This window comes from Sinocyclocheilus grahami, unplaced genomic scaffold, assembly GCF_001515645.1.
Source record: "Sinocyclocheilus grahami isolate Dianchi unplaced genomic scaffold, SAMN03320097.WGS_v1.1 scaffold254.1, whole genome shotgun sequence".
NCBI classification, from domain to species: Eukaryota; Metazoa; Chordata; class Actinopteri; order Cypriniformes; family Cyprinidae; genus Sinocyclocheilus; species Sinocyclocheilus grahami.
This window is the reverse complement of record NW_015505433.1, coordinates 650,607-671,031: the sequence shown is the minus strand read 5'-3', so window position 1 is coordinate 671,031 and position 20,425 is coordinate 650,607. Positions and strand designations below refer to the sequence as shown.

Genomic DNA, 20,425 nt, shown 5'->3' with positions numbered 1-20,425 from the left:
GGCATGCTGGATATTAGCTTCTGGGCCAAATCCTGACTGATGGCAATCCATTCTTGCCTTATTAGTTCTCGGAGTTTATCACAATTTGTGGGCTTCTGCTTGTCCACTTGCCTTTTGAGGACTGACCACAGGTTCTCAATTTCAGTCTGTCTTTTCCTGGTTTCCTGGAGAGAAGTGGCTTCTTTGCTGCCCTTCTTGACACCAGGCCATTGTCCAAAAGTCTTGGCCTCTGCAGATGCTATCCTTTTATAGCAATTAGTCTGCTCTTACAATCTATTTAGTATGATAGTGATTTCACCTGACTAGTACTCATTCACACTTTCACATGTGCTGCTGATATGATTAGTCAATTAATGTTAGCTGGTCATTTTGTGTCAGGATCAAAAAACAGTGAACATTTTTTTGTGTGTGAAAATTTCATTTTTGGGCCAATTAAGCTTTTAGCAATTATTTAAAATGCATCTGATCACTCTACACAATAATCTAGAAACAATGTGAATGAACAACACAACAGCTTAAGCTGCAAACCACAAAATTTTTGTCACTGCCAAAACTTTTGGCCATGACTGTATATATATATATAAATACGACGCTTAAAATTAATTGCCACTTCATATAATAATTATATGAATATACTAAATTAATTATAAACAATTACAATTAATATAATATACATATAATAAATGAGTAGCTGCAAAAGTCAGGCAATTTTGTCTCTAAAATTCTTTGACTGTAAACTGCTTTAATTTGGAGTGAGAGATATGGGGGAGTGGCTTCATTGCATGAGATATAAGCCCTATGTCACTTTGCTCACAGCTGATTGGTCCAGCTTTGGTTTGTGATCTCTAACCCAGAATAAAACCTGCTCTGGAGCAGGGTAGCCATGTAGCGTGAGTTACCATTGCGACAAACCCGCTAAAAACCAACCCACCTTCTTGAGCAAGAAAACTCAGAGTTTGCTCAAACTAAACGTGAACTTACCTGGGAAAGAACTGAAACCGGCTTCGTGCTACAGGCCACTGGTGTCTTAAAGGGGTCATATTATGTTGCTAAAAAGAACATTATTTTGTGTATTTGGTGTAATGAAATGTGTTTATGCGGTTTAAGGTTAAAAAAACACATTATTTTCCACATACTGTACATTATTGTTTCTCCTCTATGCCCCGCCTTTCTGAAACGCGTAGATTTTTACAAAGCTCATCGGTCTGAAAATACCTCGAGCGTGTGTCGAATACCTCAAGCGTGTGATGGAAATGTTGCGTTGCATCGCGCCGCGTAAACATAAAACCATGTCTGCATTTGTGATCGGAGAAATGACAAACAACAAGCACTACTCTACACTGCTCAAAACTCGTGTTTGAATCATCAGTGGCAAATTCTTTAAATATGAAAACGTACTTACAGTCTGTGAGTCAGAACAGCCGGCATTGTAGTCTACTCTTCCAGGATCAGGAAACAGTCCTCCATAAAATGTGCTGCACACATCTGAATATTTGGGTTGAAGTGTTCTGGAACAATGTTGTAAAAAACTTAACCACTGATTTCTAGTCGTGTCCTCTTTTTTTTTTTTACCTTCTGTCACAGGTACTTCAATATATTTGCTATTGTAAATATTTGTTACAGAACGCCTCCAGAAACAACATCCAATAAAACAGTTAAATTAAAAAATGTCCATAAGATAAAATAAGAAATATTTTATTAGAACTGACTTGAGTGAATACTAAAAAGATATTTAGAGCTGCATGATAAATGTGAGCAGCAGAACTAGACATACAAGCAAACACAATGTCCTGCCTAAACAAAATGTAATACAAAAAGAAACAGCATTCTGGTTAACTGTCCTTTGCCTAGTGCTCAAGTGCTTGTGAGTTTGCTTGAGTGAACTGAAACATTCATTCCCATACAGCCAACCTCTGCTAAACCCCCCACAGTGACACTCCACACACACAAATCCTGAGGGACACATTTACAACATCTTGCTATTCCAATCTCTCTGCCTCATCACCCATTCCATCTCATTCACACAAAATGCTCTGTTCTAAAGTCACTAGATGCTCTGCTTTCACTACTTACATTTGGGTCAGTGCACATGAACAGGTGCTCGAAGTCCTTTTAAGTGTCATGAGAGCAGATTATAGCATCTAGCCAGCCTCTGTTTTTTCAAGGAGTAAAAAAGCATCTAGTCTACACTTTTAACATGTAAATGTACAACTGAGGTTAATAGCACACATATTCTGCTGTTAGTCGGCTATGTTTGAGAATAGTGCATTGAATATGTTTTTGAAAGAATAACAACCACTTCAGAGAGGTGTAATTAACTTTTGTTGAAAGTTTATTAGCTAAGCTATGAAGAAAAGGACCTCATACTGAGTAACATTATTGCAGCCCTGGAGAGAAAGACAGAGAATGGCAGAGAAAGATGGAAAGAGAACCAGGGAAGAATTGAAAACAAAAGCACCACTGGAGGCCTGAAAAGCATTGTAAGCACGTGAAACACACAAGACCCTTAGAGCACAAAAGACACCTACTGGAAACCTCTGTGACTTTCACCAAGAAACTCTCTTTCTTCTTCCTCTCTCCTTCACAGCTGTATTCAGTGAGGGCATGCCGTGCACTTTTTAAAATGTGATTTAGTCTGGTTAAGGTTGAGGCATACTTTTACCTTCCTCTTCTTTTGTGGCAAATGTAACTGAAAAACTTTATACTACTTTGAGCGTGACTAAATTTATAAAATGCGATATTCGTTTTTGTTAATGGATCAGCGGATGCATGGTGGTGTGTCTGGGAACAACGGTCAGGCACTGCAAGTATACCTACCCAGAAGGACCCCCTCTATCCTTTTCTTCATAGCTCTATTCATGCTTTCTTAGGAACTCATTCAAGGACAAATAAAGCCTGACTCAAGCTATCCATTCACTTATCCGCCATGCTGAAAGAAGCAAAGGGAAATTGCAGAGCCTGTGACGTAGGATCTCCTCAAGCATTCAAACCAATTTATTCATTTCAAATGATTTTCTTGCCCAACATGTATTTTTTTTTTGTGTTTTCTCTGACAATTTTTTTCCCCATCATCTGACAATTTAATGCTGTGTTCTTTCTTTTTGGACTATCTCTTTCTTTGCTTCTCTCCCACTCTCCTACCAGGATCTTCCTACAAACTGCCTTCTCCCCCTACAGCAGTCTCTTCTGAGAGACATGAAGGTCAATGGAAGTTCTACTGGCTGCCTCTGCAGGGCTCGTTTTTTTTGTGTGCACGAGTTTGTGTGTGTGGGAAGCTGCTGCTTTTGGCATTATGATGGATGATGAACTTAGAACCAGGCTGTGTATTAGAAACAGGCTGTGCATCAGTGCCATGGTCAGTTAACTTGATGCCTACTTGATGCCAGGAGGCCTAGTTCTGTCTAAACAGTGTGTGCATGAGAGAGAGAGGGATTCATAGCCAATTTAGCCAATCAGAAATAACAAATGGCCAATGAACTCACGCGTCTCATACACACACGCTGGTCACACCTAGGCTCCATTAAAACAGACTCAGGGTTGTGAGAATGAAGCTGCAGACAGTCTTGTTCAGCGAAAGATTTACAAAAAAGGAGAGAGGGATAGAAAATATGCAGGAAGGATGTGCAACTCTAATGACGTCCAGATGGAGCAACCACAACTATCTGTTACTAAAGGACAACTCCAATAGTAAACACTTGGCATGTTATAATTCTCAATATGCAGATTTAAAGGATAATTTCTTACTTTATTCTTCAAGGGTAAAAGGAAAAAAAATGATAACAGGATGTTTCGAGAAAACATTTAATGTCCACCTAGGAATACTAAGTTTAAATGACCATTTTCACAGCCAGTACATGTCCAGTACATAATCCAGACCAGACTCCCTGGAGACCAGAACAAATTAACTTCTAGACGTATGAATATAAGAATGACACAAACTACTGACAACCCTTTTGAAACTATGAAATGACAAAGAGGGATCACAGTAGATGTGTGATACTAGCTGAACCTGATAGATACACAGCCACCCTAATGCTTTATAAATATCTGCCATATTCTTGACTTGCAAGAGATAAAGAGAATCATATGTGCTAACATGGCAACTTTCTATTGAGAAGTGGGCAAAAAAAGAGATCAGAAATCTGCAATAATCAGTAATTGTGACTCTCTCATGCGGTTTGTAATCACATGCAGAAAAATTGCTAAGTGAACAGGCTAAACTGTTCAAGTTTGTGTGTGTGTGTGAGAACATGAATATGGTACTATGTATGGAATATGTAATATATCTGTACATTTCAGTGTGCATGTGTCCATCATTATAAAATTATAGAATGTTTTAAATAGCATTTATTGTAAGTATTAGTTTATGTATCCAAATCTGGTCCACAAATGGGGGATTCCACCTGTGTGACCTCTCACTTTGCTCCACCGAATTTAGCAACAATCTATTAATATTGTTGTATCGGTAGCGTGAGAAACACACCCAGTGCTTTGCTCCTATTAATAAAGTATTTTCTGGCACAGCACTGCAGATGGCCAGCGTACTCTATAAATAATGCTTTATCTGGGCCACGAGCCGAGAGACAGCCACTTTATGTGTACAAGAGATGCACATCTCAACCACATGAAGAGATAAAGTTACCTGACTGCTCATGTGAGCTGTGAAGGTTCAAGTAAAAGAAAAGCATCACTGGGTACATGCAGACAAGCAAGCAATCTAGAAATGCTCAATGGTGGGTTTGAGCTGCCAAGACGTAGTTTTATATTGCTGCCAAGGTATAATGGATTGATAATCCAGGGCCAAAGACATCACTCAAGCTCAGAGGTGGTCTACAACCCAGGAGCAGCTCTGGATTCAATATTATGATAAGATATTATAGATATTGTTGTATCGGTAGCGTGAGAAACACACCCAGTGCTTTGCTCCTATTAATAAAGTATTTTCTGGCACAGCACTGCAGATGGCCAGCGTACTCTATAAATAATGCTTTATCTGGGCCACGAGCCGAGAGACAGCCACTTTATGTGTACAAGAGATGCACATCTCAACCACATGAAGAGATAAAGTTACCTGACTGCTCATGTGAGCTGTGAAGGTTCAAGTAAAAGAAAAGCATCACTGGGTACATGCAGACAAGCAAGCAATCTAGAAATGCTCAATGGTGGGTTTGAGCTGCCAAGATGTAGTTTTATATTGCTGCCAAGGTATAATGGATTGATAATCCAGGGCCAAAGACATCACTCAAGCTCAGAGGTGGTCTACAACCCAGGAGCAGCTCTGGATTCAATATTATGATAAGATATTATAACTCTATATCACTCCCTAAGATATTTCACAGTGAGGACATGTAGATGCTCACTAAATAGAGAAAAAAAATGTTATAGTAAAAAGTATAACCCTTAGGAAGAAATTGAGGGCAGAGGGAGAAAAGGAGAGGAGCCAACGGGAGGGGTGACAAAGACAGACTGAATTCAAACCTAAACCCAACCCATTGGATGAACTACTTATGGGGGCCCCACATTCTCACCATCTATCCTATTCTATATCTCTGCCGTTTCAGAGCTGCTTTTTCTGAATCATATAAAGCAGACTGGTGACATGAACCACAAATATGAACCATAATACATAAACCCCCCCCCCCTTGTTGAGTAAATGATTTTCTTCACCTTTTGCTTATTAGAGAACCAGCAATAAGCCCTTGTCCCCTTTAAACTATTGTATCTTAACCCAAATAAATGTTATGATCGAAGGTCATAACAATTAGGTAGATGTTAAGAGATGGCGCCCTTGCTTGCAGCTTGCCGTCTTCATGTCCCACGGGACTTTTTTGTTGTTGTTTTAGTCCTTATTTTATATTTTTTAATCTAAGGCAGTTCACCTATAATAGTCTACAATCGTCTGACGCTCCTCAACCTCCAAAGCTTAACTAAAGACTGGACTGTGTCCGCTCTACAGAGCCCTTGTGTTTACTCTTCTCCACCTGTTCTGTCGGATATACCGGCCTACTTGCGTCGGTGGCATGGAGAACCTACGAAAAGGAAATGTCGTAGGAAACGCGGTAGGTGAGGTAGCACTGCCATTAAACGCAAACTCCTCTGGAAAGCTGTTCGCGTGCGACAACCTTGCTTACGCCAACTAACAGGAGGACATAGCCATGCCGACCCTGTCCGCCTTGCCGAAGTGTTATACTATCTGACCACGTATACAACTCCACGCGACCCAGCCATGTATATCCCATCCAAATCACATGTCAGAGGCGTACATTACTACAACCTGCGCTCTCTATGCCGGGAACCAGCTCGGATAAATCAGGTACCATCGATTTATTTGGCGCTGATCAACGCCAGATCCTTGGTTATTGTTACTCTGGGATTTTAATATCCATGTGTGTTGTGACTCAATCCCACTATCTAAGGAATTCCTAAGTCTCGTGCATTCTTTTGATTTTAAAGTAGTCACTGCTCCCACACATGCTAATGGCCATATTGTAGATTTGGTTTTATGTTATGGATTATCTGTGAATGATACTGTGGTACATGACACTGATTTTTCCGATCACAAACCTGTTCTTTTTAATGTTTCTGTCCCTATTGAAACTTGCATTGCCAACATCACGCAAATTTCGTAGGATAGATTCTATGGCCCATGCCAATTTTATTACAGCTTTTGAGGAAGCGAGCATGTCAGCATCACCTGATTCACCTTTACATTTGTTAAACTCTGAAGAACATTTAACAATATTTAGTAATATTTGTTTAAATGTTATGGACTCGATTGCTCCTCTGATATCTAGACCCATAAAACCAAACCCTCATCCATGGATTAATAATAGTAACATTCACGCTCTTCGTCAGATCTGTAGGAGGGCTGAAAGAAAATGGAAAAAGGATAAGCTTCAGATTTCTTACGAACTCTTAAAAGATTCATTGGCTAATTATCAGAAAGCTGTAAGAGTAGCTAGGCATAAATATTTTTTGAATGTTATTGCCAAAAGCCAGCATAAACCTGCTGTTCTTTTTGCTACTATCAACGGTGTTCTTAACCCCCCTAATAAGCTTAACTAAAGACTGGACTGTGTCCGCTCTACAGAGCCCTTGTGTTTACTCTTCTCCACCTGTTCTGTCGGATATACCGGCCTACTTGCGTCGGTGGCATGGAGAACCTACGAAAAGGAAATGTCGTAGGAAACGCGGTAGGTGAGGTAGCACTGCCATTAAACGCAAACTCCTCTGGAAAGCTGTTCGCGTGCGACAACCTTGCTTACGCCAACTAACAGGAGGACATAGCCATGCCGACCCTGTCCGCCTTGCCGAAGTGTTATACTATCTGACCACGTATACAACTCCACGCGACCCAGCCATGTATATCCCATCCAAATCACATGTCAGAGGCGTACATTACTACAACCTGCGCTCTCTATGCCGGGAACCAGCTCGGATAAATCAGGTACCATCGATTTATTTGGCGCTGATCAACGCCAGATCCTTGGTTATTGTTACTCTGGGATTTTAATATCCATGTGTGTTGTGACTCAATCCCACTATCTAAGGAATTCCTAAGTCTCGTGCATTCTTTTGATTTTAAAGTAGTCACTGCTCCCACACATGCTAATGGCCATATTGTAGATTTGGTTTTATGTTATGGATTATCTGTGAATGATACTGTGGTACATGACACTGATTTTTCCGATCACAAACCTGTTCTTTTTAATGTTTCTGTCCCTATTGAAACTTGCATTGCCAACATCACGCAAATTTCGTAGGATAGATTCTATGGCCCATGCCAATTTTATTACAGCTTTTGAGGAAGCGAGCATGTCAGCATCACCTGATTCACCTTTACATTTGTTAAACTCTGAAGAACATTTAACAATATTTAGTAATATTTGTTTAAATGTTATGGACTCGATTGCTCCTCTGATATCTAGACCCATAAAACCAAACCCTCATCCATGGATTAATAATAGTAACATTCACGCTCTTCGTCAGATCTGTAGGAGGGCTGAAAGAAAATGTAAAAAGGATAAGCTTCAGATTTCTTACAAACTCTTAAAAGATTCATTGGCTAATTTTCAGTAAGCTGTAAGAGTAGCTAGGCATAAATATTTTTCGAATGTTATTGCCAAAAGCCAGCATAAACCTGCTCTTCTTTTTGCTACTATCAACAATGTTCTTAACCCCCCTAATCAGACCTTTACAGAGATATCCTCAGACCTGTGAAATATTCTTTGGTAACTTTGTTACTAAAATAGCTAACTTATCAAGGACTACTTCACCTTCGGTTTGCACTTTTATTGAACCTCATATTTGTCGAGCTACCTGGAGTGAGTATGAGCCTATTACCCTTTCCTCACTCTACAAAACCATAGATCACTTAAAGCCTTCTGCTTCCCCGCATTAAACGATTTTTTAACATATTGTAAAGACGCTTGGACCTGGTTTTCTGTCTCTTATAAATAAATGTATTAGCACTGGAACTGTACCAGATCAGTTAAACATGCAACAGTCAGACCTCAAGTAAAAAAAGTGAATTTAGATCCAGCTTTACTGTCTAATTTTAGACCTATTTCAAATTTGCCTTTTATGGCAAAAATTTTAGAAAAAGTGGTCTCTATACAATTACATGACTTCATGATAATTCTATTCTCAATACATTTCAGTCAGGCTTTAGAATTCAGCACAGCACCGTAACAGCTCTTCTTAAAGTATTAAATGACATCTATCTATCAGTCGACTCTGGCGATTCTGTGGTTCTCATACTTCTCGATCTTTCAGCAGCGTTTGATACTATTAATCACTCTATTCTTATTTCCCGTTTAGAACACTGTATCCGTCTGCAGGGAAACCTTCTAAAATGGTTTATATCTTATTTGACTAACCATTCTTTTTCAGTTAACATTGATAATTTCACTTCTTCCACGGCGCATATTGCTTGCGGAGTTCCGCAGGGATCCATTTTAGCTCCAACTTTATTTTCTTTATATATGATACCTTTATGCGATCCATTGCTACGCTGACGACACACAAATATACATGCCAATTAAAAAAGGAAATGCAAAGGCTTTAGAAACCCTGACATCCTGTCTTCAAGATCTCAAGAAGTGGATATCCTTAAATTTTCTTCATCTTAATGAATCTAAGACGGAAATCAGTCTATTTGGGTCAGCATCTGCTACGGCAGTCCTTAACACAGAACTAAAAAAGTTTGAAACAAACATGAGACCGTGTGTCAAAAATATTCAAATTAAAAATTAATTTACTCTCTATGGCATTTTAAAATGGGTGTTGCTTTAGGACTGTATTATTTTTCTTTTCTTTTTTTTAACGCTATTTACTTTATGTTGATGTGTTATTTTCTATGTGTACCTTGTAAAGCACTTTGAGCAACTTAGTTGTATTTATATAGTGCTATATAAATAAAGAAGAAGAAAAAAAAGGTATGATGCTCAATTTATACATAACTACCTAGTATTAGGGGAAGAACTTAAAGTCATTGTGAGGGTTGACTCTGTTGTCTACCAACCTGAACTGTGTTTCGGTATTCAGAATTATCTGAATATGTTTACCATTTGCTCAGTCTCAGGATCTGTATCTGTATGAGGCAGGAAAGTCATGGTTATCACAAGCTAGTTCAAGTTCAAGTTCAAGTTCAAGTTTATTTCTAAAGCACATTTAAAAACAGCTAAAAGCCGACCAAAGTGCTGTACACTCTGTACAAATACAATAAGTAAAATATTAATAGCATAATGTCAAATACACATAACATGACTATAACAAAATCAATTAATAAAGGCCAAAGTAAAAAGATGAGTTTTTAGACAAGATTTATACCCGGGTAGAGTGGAGGCCATTCTAATATGAGATGGTAAGTTGTTCCAGAGAGTTGGACCAGCCACTTCAAATGCTCTATTTCCTCTCATCTTTAGACGAGTGCGAGGGATCTGGAGGAGAAGTTTTTCCTCGGATCATAATCGTGTTGTGGGGATGTAGGGATGAAGTAGGTTTGTAAGATAAGGCGGAGCTAAATTGTTCAATGATTTGTAGACAAATAGAAGAATTTTAAACTCAATTCTGTACTGAACAGGTAGCCGACGCAGGGAACTCAGAATGGGTGTAACATGATCCCATTTTTTACACCCCTTCAGAAATCTAGCTGCTGCATTTTGTACTACCTGTAAACGAGAAATTTGAGTTTTTGAAATGCCATAGTACAGCGAGTTACAGTAATCCAGCCATGACGTGATGAAGGCATGGATGGCAATCTCTAAGGAAACTACAGAAAGAAATGGTTTAATTTTAGAAAGGGACCGAAGGTAGAAGAAGCTGAAGCCTACGACAGAACTGATCTGTTAATCGAATTTTAAAGAATTATTGAACTCTCACCCAAATTTGGCACTGAAGGGGAAGTAAATGAATTTAGGTGCTTAAGATCACACAAGCTACACAATGGTGATTTACATATAAGATTATGTAATGTTTTACAAGCTTTTGGCCTGCTTTGTTATTTTTCTCTATCACAAGAAATTTAAGATCAACTATTACGCAAAAAGACAGACAACCACAACACTCAATGTTCACATGTGAGAGACGTTATCCTGCAATGTCTTCTTTTTTTTTATTCAAAACTCACATGTAGTTTCCATCCTGCCAAGGCCTGTAAAGTAGGCTACAAACTAGGTCAGAGTTCTGTTTCTGTTTCAGAATTTTGAATTCTTTATTAAAAACAAGAACATTAAACCACCTCTCCAATGGTGTAACACCCTTTACACAGCAGTTAGTTCCAGTTTGATTGGCCAAGCAGCATGAGTGGGTGATCTGAACATTATGCTGCCTTCAAGTGCTCTTGGAAATCCCCTACTTCCAAGTTGGGCAATCACTGTTTGACATCACGCATTCAAGCTGGAAAAATATTGCAAATCTAAAATATCATTTATTTTCATTTTACAAATATTTTACATTTATTTTCATTTGTTTATATTATTTGCATTTCTGTCACTTATTTAAGCATGGTATCTTATTTTGCATTAAGCAAACCACGAAGGGTGAGTGATTAAAGTCAGCATGAAATGGAAACTATGCTATAACTTTGTCTTTTCCCCTTACTGTGATGTATATCTGAGTTAAATGGCTTCTCAAACAAGAAAAAATGTACGGCAGGGCTTGATTTTGTTTATTGGGAATTGATTAGGATTGTTGTTGTTTGCTAATTGCTGTGATCTGATGTGAGTGACAGGTTGCTGGAAAGGAAGGATAATTGCCCAGCCCTCACACCGGTATAATAAACACTCCAATATTCCATAAATAATAATAATAATATGGAGAAGAAGAAGAAGAATTGCTCATTTTGATGTAATTTTTTTGTCTAAAAGTTAATTTGGACAAAACACCTTAATAGTATTAAAATTAAATATTAATAAAATAATGGGCCCATAATAAAATGCCCATTTGTGACCCTGGAGCACAAAACCAGTCTTAAGTCGCTGGGGTATATTTGTAGCAATAGCCAAAAATACATTGTATGGGTCAAAATTATTGATTTTCTTTTATGCCAAAAATCATTAAGATATTAAGTAAAGATCATGTTCCATGAAGATATTTTGTAAATTTACTACTGTAAATATATTAAAACTTAAATTTTGATTAGTAATATGCATTGCTAAGAACTTCATTTGGACAACTTTAAAGGCGATTTTCTCAATATTTAGATTTTTGCACCCTCAGATTCCAGATGTTCAAATAGTTGTATCTCGGCCAAATATTGTCCTATCCCAACAAACTATACATAAATGGAAAGCTTAGCTTTCAGATGATGTATGAATCTTAATTTCGAAAAATTGACCCGTATGACTGGTTTTGTGGTCTAGGGTCACATTTGGTCAAATAGCAAAAGAAAAACTCCACAATAGTGTTTTCAGGGAAACACTTTTTTTTTTTTAAGATTGATAGTAGCAGTCAGAAGAGTGAACGATGACAAATGTATAGTGTTATAAAATTTACTACTGTAAATATATTAAAACTTAAATTTTGATTAGTAATATGCATTGCTAAGAACTTCATTTGGACAACTTTAAAGGCGATTTTCTCAATATTTAGATTTTTGCACCCTCAGATTCCAGATTTTCAAATAGTTGTATCTCGGCCAAATATTGTCCTATCCTAACAAACCATACATAAATGGAAAGCTTAGCTTTCAGATGATGTATGAATCTTAATTTCGAAAAATTGACCCGTATGACTGGTTTTGTGGTCTAGGGTCACATTTGGTCAAATAGCAAAAGAAAAACTCCACGATAGTGTTTTCAGGGAAACACTTTTTTTTTTTTTAAGATTGATAGCAGCAGTCAGAAGAGTGAACGATGACAAATGTATAGTGTTATAAATGTGTTATAATTTTTTTAGAAATGAAAATAATAAAAACAGGATTTAAGATGTTGATGACCGTCGAAAAACGTCATCACAGTCTGTAAAAAAGGTCTATTGCTTGGAGCAGGGTTTCTTTTACAAGTTGAGGGAAAATTGAAAACTCCAGAGTGGAGTCAGAATGGAGTGATAATGGAACACTTTGAGGCGAATAGAAATTTGCTGCCGCTGCAATAATGTTCTGTTCCAGTGTTTGCGCTGCTCGCTGACTCGCCAAATGTTTTGACTTCATTTGGAACAAATTTCGTTCACAGAGAGAAAAACTTAAAAATTTTATCTGAAGTGAATAAATTTACTCTAATTTATAGAACTGTTTTATTGAAGGGACAGTTCACCGAAAAATGAAAGTTTGCCGTTAATTTACTGACCCTCAGGCTATCCAAGATGTAGGTGACTTTTTTTTCTTCAGCAGAACAGTAAAGAAGATTTTTAGTTGAAACCGTGGTCCTTATGAGAAACACAAAATTAATACCCCTGGCTGCTGATTATATCAAGGTCTTATGAAGTGCAACGATCGGTCTGTGCAAGAAACTGAACATTATTACCTGTATTATTACCTGTAATCCATAGCCTCAGACAAACGGTCCAGAGTAATGTCCGGTTTGTGAACATAATGGTTCTTTTTAGTGTACTAGATCAGTGGTTTTCAAACAGGACCCCCAGCCCTGCACATTTTGTATGTCTCCCTTATCAAATGAGGGAGATATACAAAATGTGCAGGGTTGGGGGGTCCTCCAAGACAGGTCTGAAAACCCCTGAACTAGATGAACCAGTTCACCAAATTGTACTGAACTTTCTGAAACAGTTACTGGCACTAGCAACACAGATCTACAAGTTACTCAATCAAAACTCACTTTCGGATGTGCCAGGCAGTCACTCTGACTCGGAACGAAGAACTGCTGAGTCGTGATAAGCTTATACATGAACCAAGCACTTGAATGAAGATGTGAAATCAAGTTTTTATGGTTTCTCAATGTTTATGTAAAAAGGTGAGCTGATGAAGACTAGTTTATTCACTCTATATGCTTTAGACATCCACGTTTCACATCATTATTGTGTGCTTTAATAGGCTAATTGCATACACGTTATGTCATTTTGTGATTACCTAAACAAACTGGTGAATCAGTTATTTGGACCGGAAGCAAAAAGAACCATTTTGCAGGAAAGAATCAGACTTTCACATTTCAGCCACTGGCATTAATTTTGTGTTCCTTGATATGCTTTTTTTTAATTGTCAAAACCTGGTGGCCGCTGACTTGCAATTTAGGCTATGAATCACCAAGGACCACGGTTTCAGCTAAAAATCTTCTTTACTGTTCTACTGGGGAAAAAAGTCAGTTACATGAGGGTGAGTAAATTAGCAGCAAATTTTCATATTTGGGTGAACGATCCCTTTAAATCGGTATCACACACGCTATTGTGCTGTTATTCTGAAAATCGTGCTGATATTCAGAAATACAGCTTGCGATATCGGTCAAACAAATAGTAGCCTATCGCTATACAACAGAGAGAGACCCAGACAGACAGACAAAGGCAGGTTATAAATCGGACACAATGAGCTCAAATCGGATGTGTTGAAACATGGAAAACACCTTGGAATTTATGACTTGAAGAGTAAATTACTCCAGTGTACTTTCCTCTTAAAATGCATACACGACGCGTAACAGTTTAGCAGCTTACAGTGTGTTGAAGCCTCCTGTGTTTCACGTTAAATAACCTTGCGCAATCTGAAACGACACAGAAGGCGTTTAGAAACCCAGCTGCTCCAGTGATGAACAGGTTATGTGCTTTAGGCCCTAAAGTTTCGGGCAAAGTCAACGAAAACAATCCTGCACCACATAAAAGAAGCTGAAGGGACAAGATTTTCCCACACATATTCTTTCTGCAGGAAGCGATCATACGTTCACCTACCGCTTGAAAACAGCTGCTGATAAACATCGCCACTGGCACACAAACAGCACATCACAACAGCACAGCAAAACCACGCTCAATCAACCCAAGCAGTCAGAAGAGTGAACGATGACAAATGTATAGTGTTATAAATGTGTTATAATTTTTTTAGAAATGAAAATAATAAAAACAGGATTTAAGATGTTGATGACCGTCGAAAAACGTCATCACAGTCTGTAAAAAAGGTCTATTGCTTGGAGCAGGGTTTCTTTTACAAGTTGAGGGAAAATTGAAAACTCCAGAGTGGAGTCAGAATGGAGTGATAATGGAACACTTTGAGGCGAATAGAAATTTGCTGCCGCTGCAATAATGTTCTGTTCCAGTGTTTGCGCTGCTCGCTGACTCGCCAAATGTTTTGACTTCATTTGGAACAAATTTCGTTCACAGAGAGAAAAACTTAAAAATTTTATCTGAAGTGAATAAATTTACTCTAATTTATAGAACTGTTTTATTGAAGGGACAGTTCACCGAAAAATGAAAGTTTGCCGTTAATTTACTGACCCTCAGGCTATCCAAGATGTAGGTGACTTTTTTTTCTTCAGCAGAACAGTAAAGAAGATTTTTAGTTGAAACCGTGGTCCTTATGAGAAACACAAAATTAATACCCCTGGCTGCTGATTATATCAAGGTCTTATGAAGTGCAACGATCGGTCTGTGCAAGAAACTGAACATTATTACCTGTATTATTACCTGTAATCCATAGCCTCAGACAAACGGTCCAGAGTAATGTCCGGTTTGTGAACATAATGGTTCTTTTTAGTGTACTAGATCAGTGGTTTTCAAACAGGACCCCCAGCCCTGCACATTTTGTATGTCTCCCTTATCAAATGAGGGAGATATACAAAATGTGCAGGGTTGGGGGGTCCTCCAAGACAGGTCTGAAAACCCCTGAACTAGATGAACCAGTTCACCAAATTGTACTGAACTTTCTGAAACAGTTACTGGCACTAGCAACACAGATCTACAAGTTACTCAATCAAAACTCACTTTCGGATGTGCCAGGCAGTCACTCTGACTCGGAACGAAGAACTGCTGAGTCGTGATAAGCTTATACATGAACCAAGCACTTGAATGAAGATGTGAAATCAAGTTTTTATGGTTTCTCAATGTTTATGTAAAAAGGTGAGCTGATGAAGACTAGTTTATTCACTCTATATGCTTTAGACATCCACGTTTCACATCATTATTGTGTGCTTTAATAGGCTAATTGCATACACGTTATGTCATTTTGTGATTACCTAAACAAACTGGTGAATCAGTTATTTGGACCGGAAGCAAAAAGAACCATTTTGCAGGAAAGAATCAGACTTTCACATTTCAGCCACTGGCATTAATTTTGTGTTCCTTGATATGCTTTTTTTTAATTGTCAAAACCTGGTGGCCGCTGACTTGCAATTTAGGCTATGAATCACCAAGGACCACGGTTTCAGCTAAAAATCTTCTTTACTGTTCTACTGGGGAAAAAAGTCAGTTACATGAGGGTGAGTAAATTAGCAGCAAATTTTCATATTTGGGTGAACGATCCCTTTAAACCGGTATCACACACGCTATTGTGCTGTTATTCTGAAAATCGTGCTGATATTCAGAAATACAGCTTGCGATATCGGTCAAACAAATAGTAGCCTATCGCTATACAACAGAGAGAGACCCAGACAGACAGACAAAGGCAGGTTATAAATCGGACACAATGAGCTCAAATCGGATGTGTTGAAACATGGAAAACACCTTGGAATTTATGACTTGAAGAGTAAATTACTCCAGTGTACTTTCCTCTTAAAATGCATACACGACGCGTAACAGTTTAGCAGCTTACAGTGTGTTGAAGCCTCCTGTGTTTCACGTTAAATAACCTTGCGCAATCTGAAACGACACAGAAGGCGTTTAGAAACCCAGCTGCTCCAGTGATGAACAGGTTATGTGCTTTAGGCCCTAAAGTTTCGGGCAAAGTCAACGAAAACAATCCTGCACCACATAAAAGAAGCTGAAGGGACAAGATTTTCCCACACATATTCTTTCTGCAGGAAGCGATCATACGTTCACCTACCGCTTGAAAACAGCTGCTGATAAACATCGCCACTGGCACACAAACAGCACATCACAACAGCACAGCAAAACCACGCTCAATCAACCCATAGCCTATCGCATTATTAACCATCAATTCAGCATTAATATTAATAGGCTATTAACGCGTAGAAAACCTCAAGTTGCCATGAGTGAGAAATGAAAGAATATCCTCTGACTGAAATTAGAGGAAAGTACTCTATCAACTTCTTATGGAAATACATTCAATATTTTCATTTTAAATGTCCTATATATCAAAGGTATACATGTGACGGATAGACATAGGTTCAGGTCATGGTGTGAATACCTGATATTCCTCATACCTATCGCCAAAACAAACTGCTGTTATATCAATACAGCGTAAAGTCGAGTCCACGCGCACTCACCTTCCGCCGTTAATTCTCCTCGCGTGATCTGAAAAACACTTCCCAAAGCGTGTAAAACTAGAACAATTCCCACAAACACATCGAGCGTGCTTGAACCCGCCATATCAGATATCCACCGAGACAGATGTCCTCCGTTTCTTTTGCTCAGTCGTCGCCAAAGAACATGTAAAATAACGACAAACAGCGTCTGGTCAGTCCTTCCCGGACCCGGACTCTTGAGTGTCGCGCGCTCGCGCCCGCTGCTGAAGCTCACCGCTCCTATGACGCGAGGGCTCGCGCTCCCGTTTCTTGAGTCCAGACCCAAACAAATCCTAGCAGCGTTCGAGAGAGTCTAGAAAACAGTCCCAGCTCGCCTCTTATCCATGCATTCACCACAAAACCAGGAGGTGTAGATGGAGTCACACATGCAGGCTACCACCAATAGTGTCCTGACTCTGACTTGCATGGGGACTCTCAGACATGAGGTGGATTTAGTATTAGTGCCGCTTAGTTCAGGAGCAACAATAATGTACAGTATGTGGAAAATAATGTGTTTTTTTAACCGTAAACCGCATAAACACATTTCATTACACCAAATACACAAAATAATGTTCTTTTTAGCAACATCATATGACCCCTTTAAAGTCACAAGTGACGATCACTAGAATGTTCTGAACAAAAATAATTTAATTAGGCTAGATGTTCTCTTTATTTTATCAAAGTAATGAAATAACATTTTCACTCACAACCCCTCAAACCACCTGTCCTTAGACAGTAACTCAACACCTCATATAGACCGACATACTGGCTATATACTGTATATTACATAAGTTTAATAACATATGTATTAAATATAAACATTACATGCTGTGACGAAAAATAAGATACAGTTGTGTTGTCCACATTGTCAGACATTTATGGTTCTTTAAATTCCTGTAGTAATGAAATCAGACCAAATGTACAGTATATAGTAAATGTAACATCTCACATTTGTCATTTTTTCCCTAATAAATATGAGACCTCTGAACATGTTGGGGGGGGAAATGAAGCTAGATAATATTAATATGTAATATATAATAAATATATAAAAAGGGCCAAACAGACCACAAAACTGAAATCTGTTTTTGTTTTCCAAACTGAATATACTGGTTTTCAAGTCAGTTTTGACCCATGTTTTAAGAACCAGTGATTCACATAATTTAGACTTTTACTAAGTTATATATCTTGTATGCATGAGAATTATGGATCAGAATGTCAAATCGCTCTCTGTACTAATTGTCCTTGATGTTCGTATATTAAATTCTATAAAGATTGCTTCTGTTGTCTCCTCCTGAGAGCCCAGAGGCAAGACAGGCAATGGAGGGGGTGAACGGGGGGATCATTAATGTTTGGGAATGGCACTGGCAGGCTTTTCCACACTATCTGCCAGGCAGAGTCCCTCTAGAGCACTGAGAGGCAGTGAGCTGTGGTTGAGCGCTAACCACCTCCCTCTGCTCCTTTAGATCAGGACAAGCAGCCTAGCAAAAACATTTAAGGATGAAGCATGCTAAAGCCTACACATTAGCATTCCAATTTAAACACCCTTACAATGTTGCATCAAGAGCCAAAACACGTAGAAACGCTGCCTGAAAACCTTGGTTTTGGCTCTGAGGGGCTTGATTTATTGTGCTCATGTTTATGACAGTGTTCCTCTGATAGGGGTTTGCAAGGTAATGTATTTAAGTGTAAGCCAGTTGCCAATATGTTATCTATAACTCTCTTTAAAGTCCTCAAATAAGTGTAAACTAAATATGTAAGTGTAAAAGTCTTCAAACACGCTGTATTAATAAACACAATAGGAAGCCACTGCATGTTAATTAGAACTGTTCGTGTGAGAATCAAAACAGATGATATCAAAAGACTGAGTGAGAGAATAAATGGAGTACAATGTAAAAAATGAATCTGTGCTTCTATAGATTTAATAAAAATGCAATACATAACTCAAACTACGAACATAATTCTGTTAAACATTATTTGTTTGGAATAACACTTTTTTTCAAGGCTATAATCATTGTGTTTGAACAATATATATGAATACTTCATGAAGAAATTACTGACTCAATCCAACATGATGCAAATAAGCAGTTTTACATTTACAAGCATTCCCTGCCTTAAAGTTTGAATTCAGATCTTTGTGTATTTCTGTGTGAGCCTGATTCAGAGATATTCAGAGAAAAACACAATGTGTTGGCTTATTGATGCTCATGTGGAGCACATTTCAAAAATCCAATTTGTACGTTTTTAATGAATATGTAATTCTAAAACATCTTTGACCAGTGTCACAGTCTGAACAATGACACATTTCCTTAATAATTCATCTATATGCGTACACTCTTATCAAATCATCATGTTTCCTTTAATGCTTTGTAGTTAATTTGTGAGCTATGACAAATCATCACAGCATTTTTTTTTACTTCTGATAAAAGAGAGCCAGAAACAAAAGGACAAACAATGCAGGATTACAAACACCACAACCTGACAATTTGTAATACCAAGACATTCCATATTTCACCAGAGTTCATCATTGTACATGTACAGTTTTTGTTACAGTGTTCTGGAACCAAGAACAGTTTTCATTTTCACTTAAACACTGCCACTGCACAGTTAACTACTTCACTTGTCTTTGTTTATGTTTTGGTATCATTACGGTTTTCAATTTTATCATCTGTCAAAATGTGGTCTGCTTGAATCCAAAAGGAGACCAAGTGGTGATTGAACACACATTTAAAGTAATGAAAATACAATATTCTCAAAACCACAGAGATCTGAAAGGAGAACAGGCTATGAAAACAAAACAATCTCTAAAATGGCACCCAGAGTCCATACTAGATTTGATAAACCTTCCCAGATTGTTACATTGTGGTCATCTTACATTTTAAATTTAATTTAATAAAGCTATGATTTTCTTACATTTACCTTTATTTTTATGAAAGACACCGTTTGGCATCTTCAATGAAACAATAAATAATAAGACAATGTTCAAAAAAATGCCTTCTAAATCATAGGAAGAAATGTTAAAAAGTCTTAAAACTGAACATGAACATTCGCCAAGATTATATCAGATACTATTAATTTAGCTGTTGAACATACAGGCATCTTTCAGCATAACATAAGGGGCTAAGTGTTAGCTCTTGTAATAAGAAAGATTGAAGTTTAATTTCAGTGCCTCAGAGAGATTTCACAACATAAGGAATGTGTTACATGTCATCAGAGGCGGACAAAGTACACAACTCCATTACTTGAGTGAAAGTACAGATACTGCTGGTCAAATATTACTCCATTACAAGTAAAAGTTGTAAAGACAGATTTTTACTTAAGTACAGAAGTACTTGCTTTTAAATGTACTTAAGTACCAAAAGTAAATGTCCTTATGTATGTCAATGCACTGTTTTATTGTTGTTGTATGTAATGCTTGCAATACCTCTGAAGCAACTTACAATACATTACACCTACTGAATAGACTGACTAGCTTGTAGTATCTTTGGAATAAAGAGCTTTTAGAATGTTAAAAACCTATGGGGAAAAAACTAAACCAAAAAAATAATTATTATTTAACACCCCTACCCACCCCCACAAAAGCAGGATGGTAG

General features: G+C 37.9%; 1 protein-coding gene across 1 annotated transcript in view; it reads right to left on the bottom strand.

The window, feature by feature from the left end:
* The window catches only part of LOC107598695 (plexin domain-containing protein 2-like), a 98,898-nt gene extending 81,737 nt beyond the window's left edge, over positions 1-17,161 (bottom strand). The window contains exon 1 of the mRNA XM_016290087.1: positions 16,818-17,161. Coding sequence (XP_016145573.1) covers positions 16,818-16,920 — 103 coding nt within the window. The 5' untranslated portion in view covers positions 16,921-17,161. The remainder of the gene's footprint in view (positions 1-16,817) is intronic.
* Between the last annotated feature and the right edge of the window lie 3,264 nt (positions 17,162-20,425).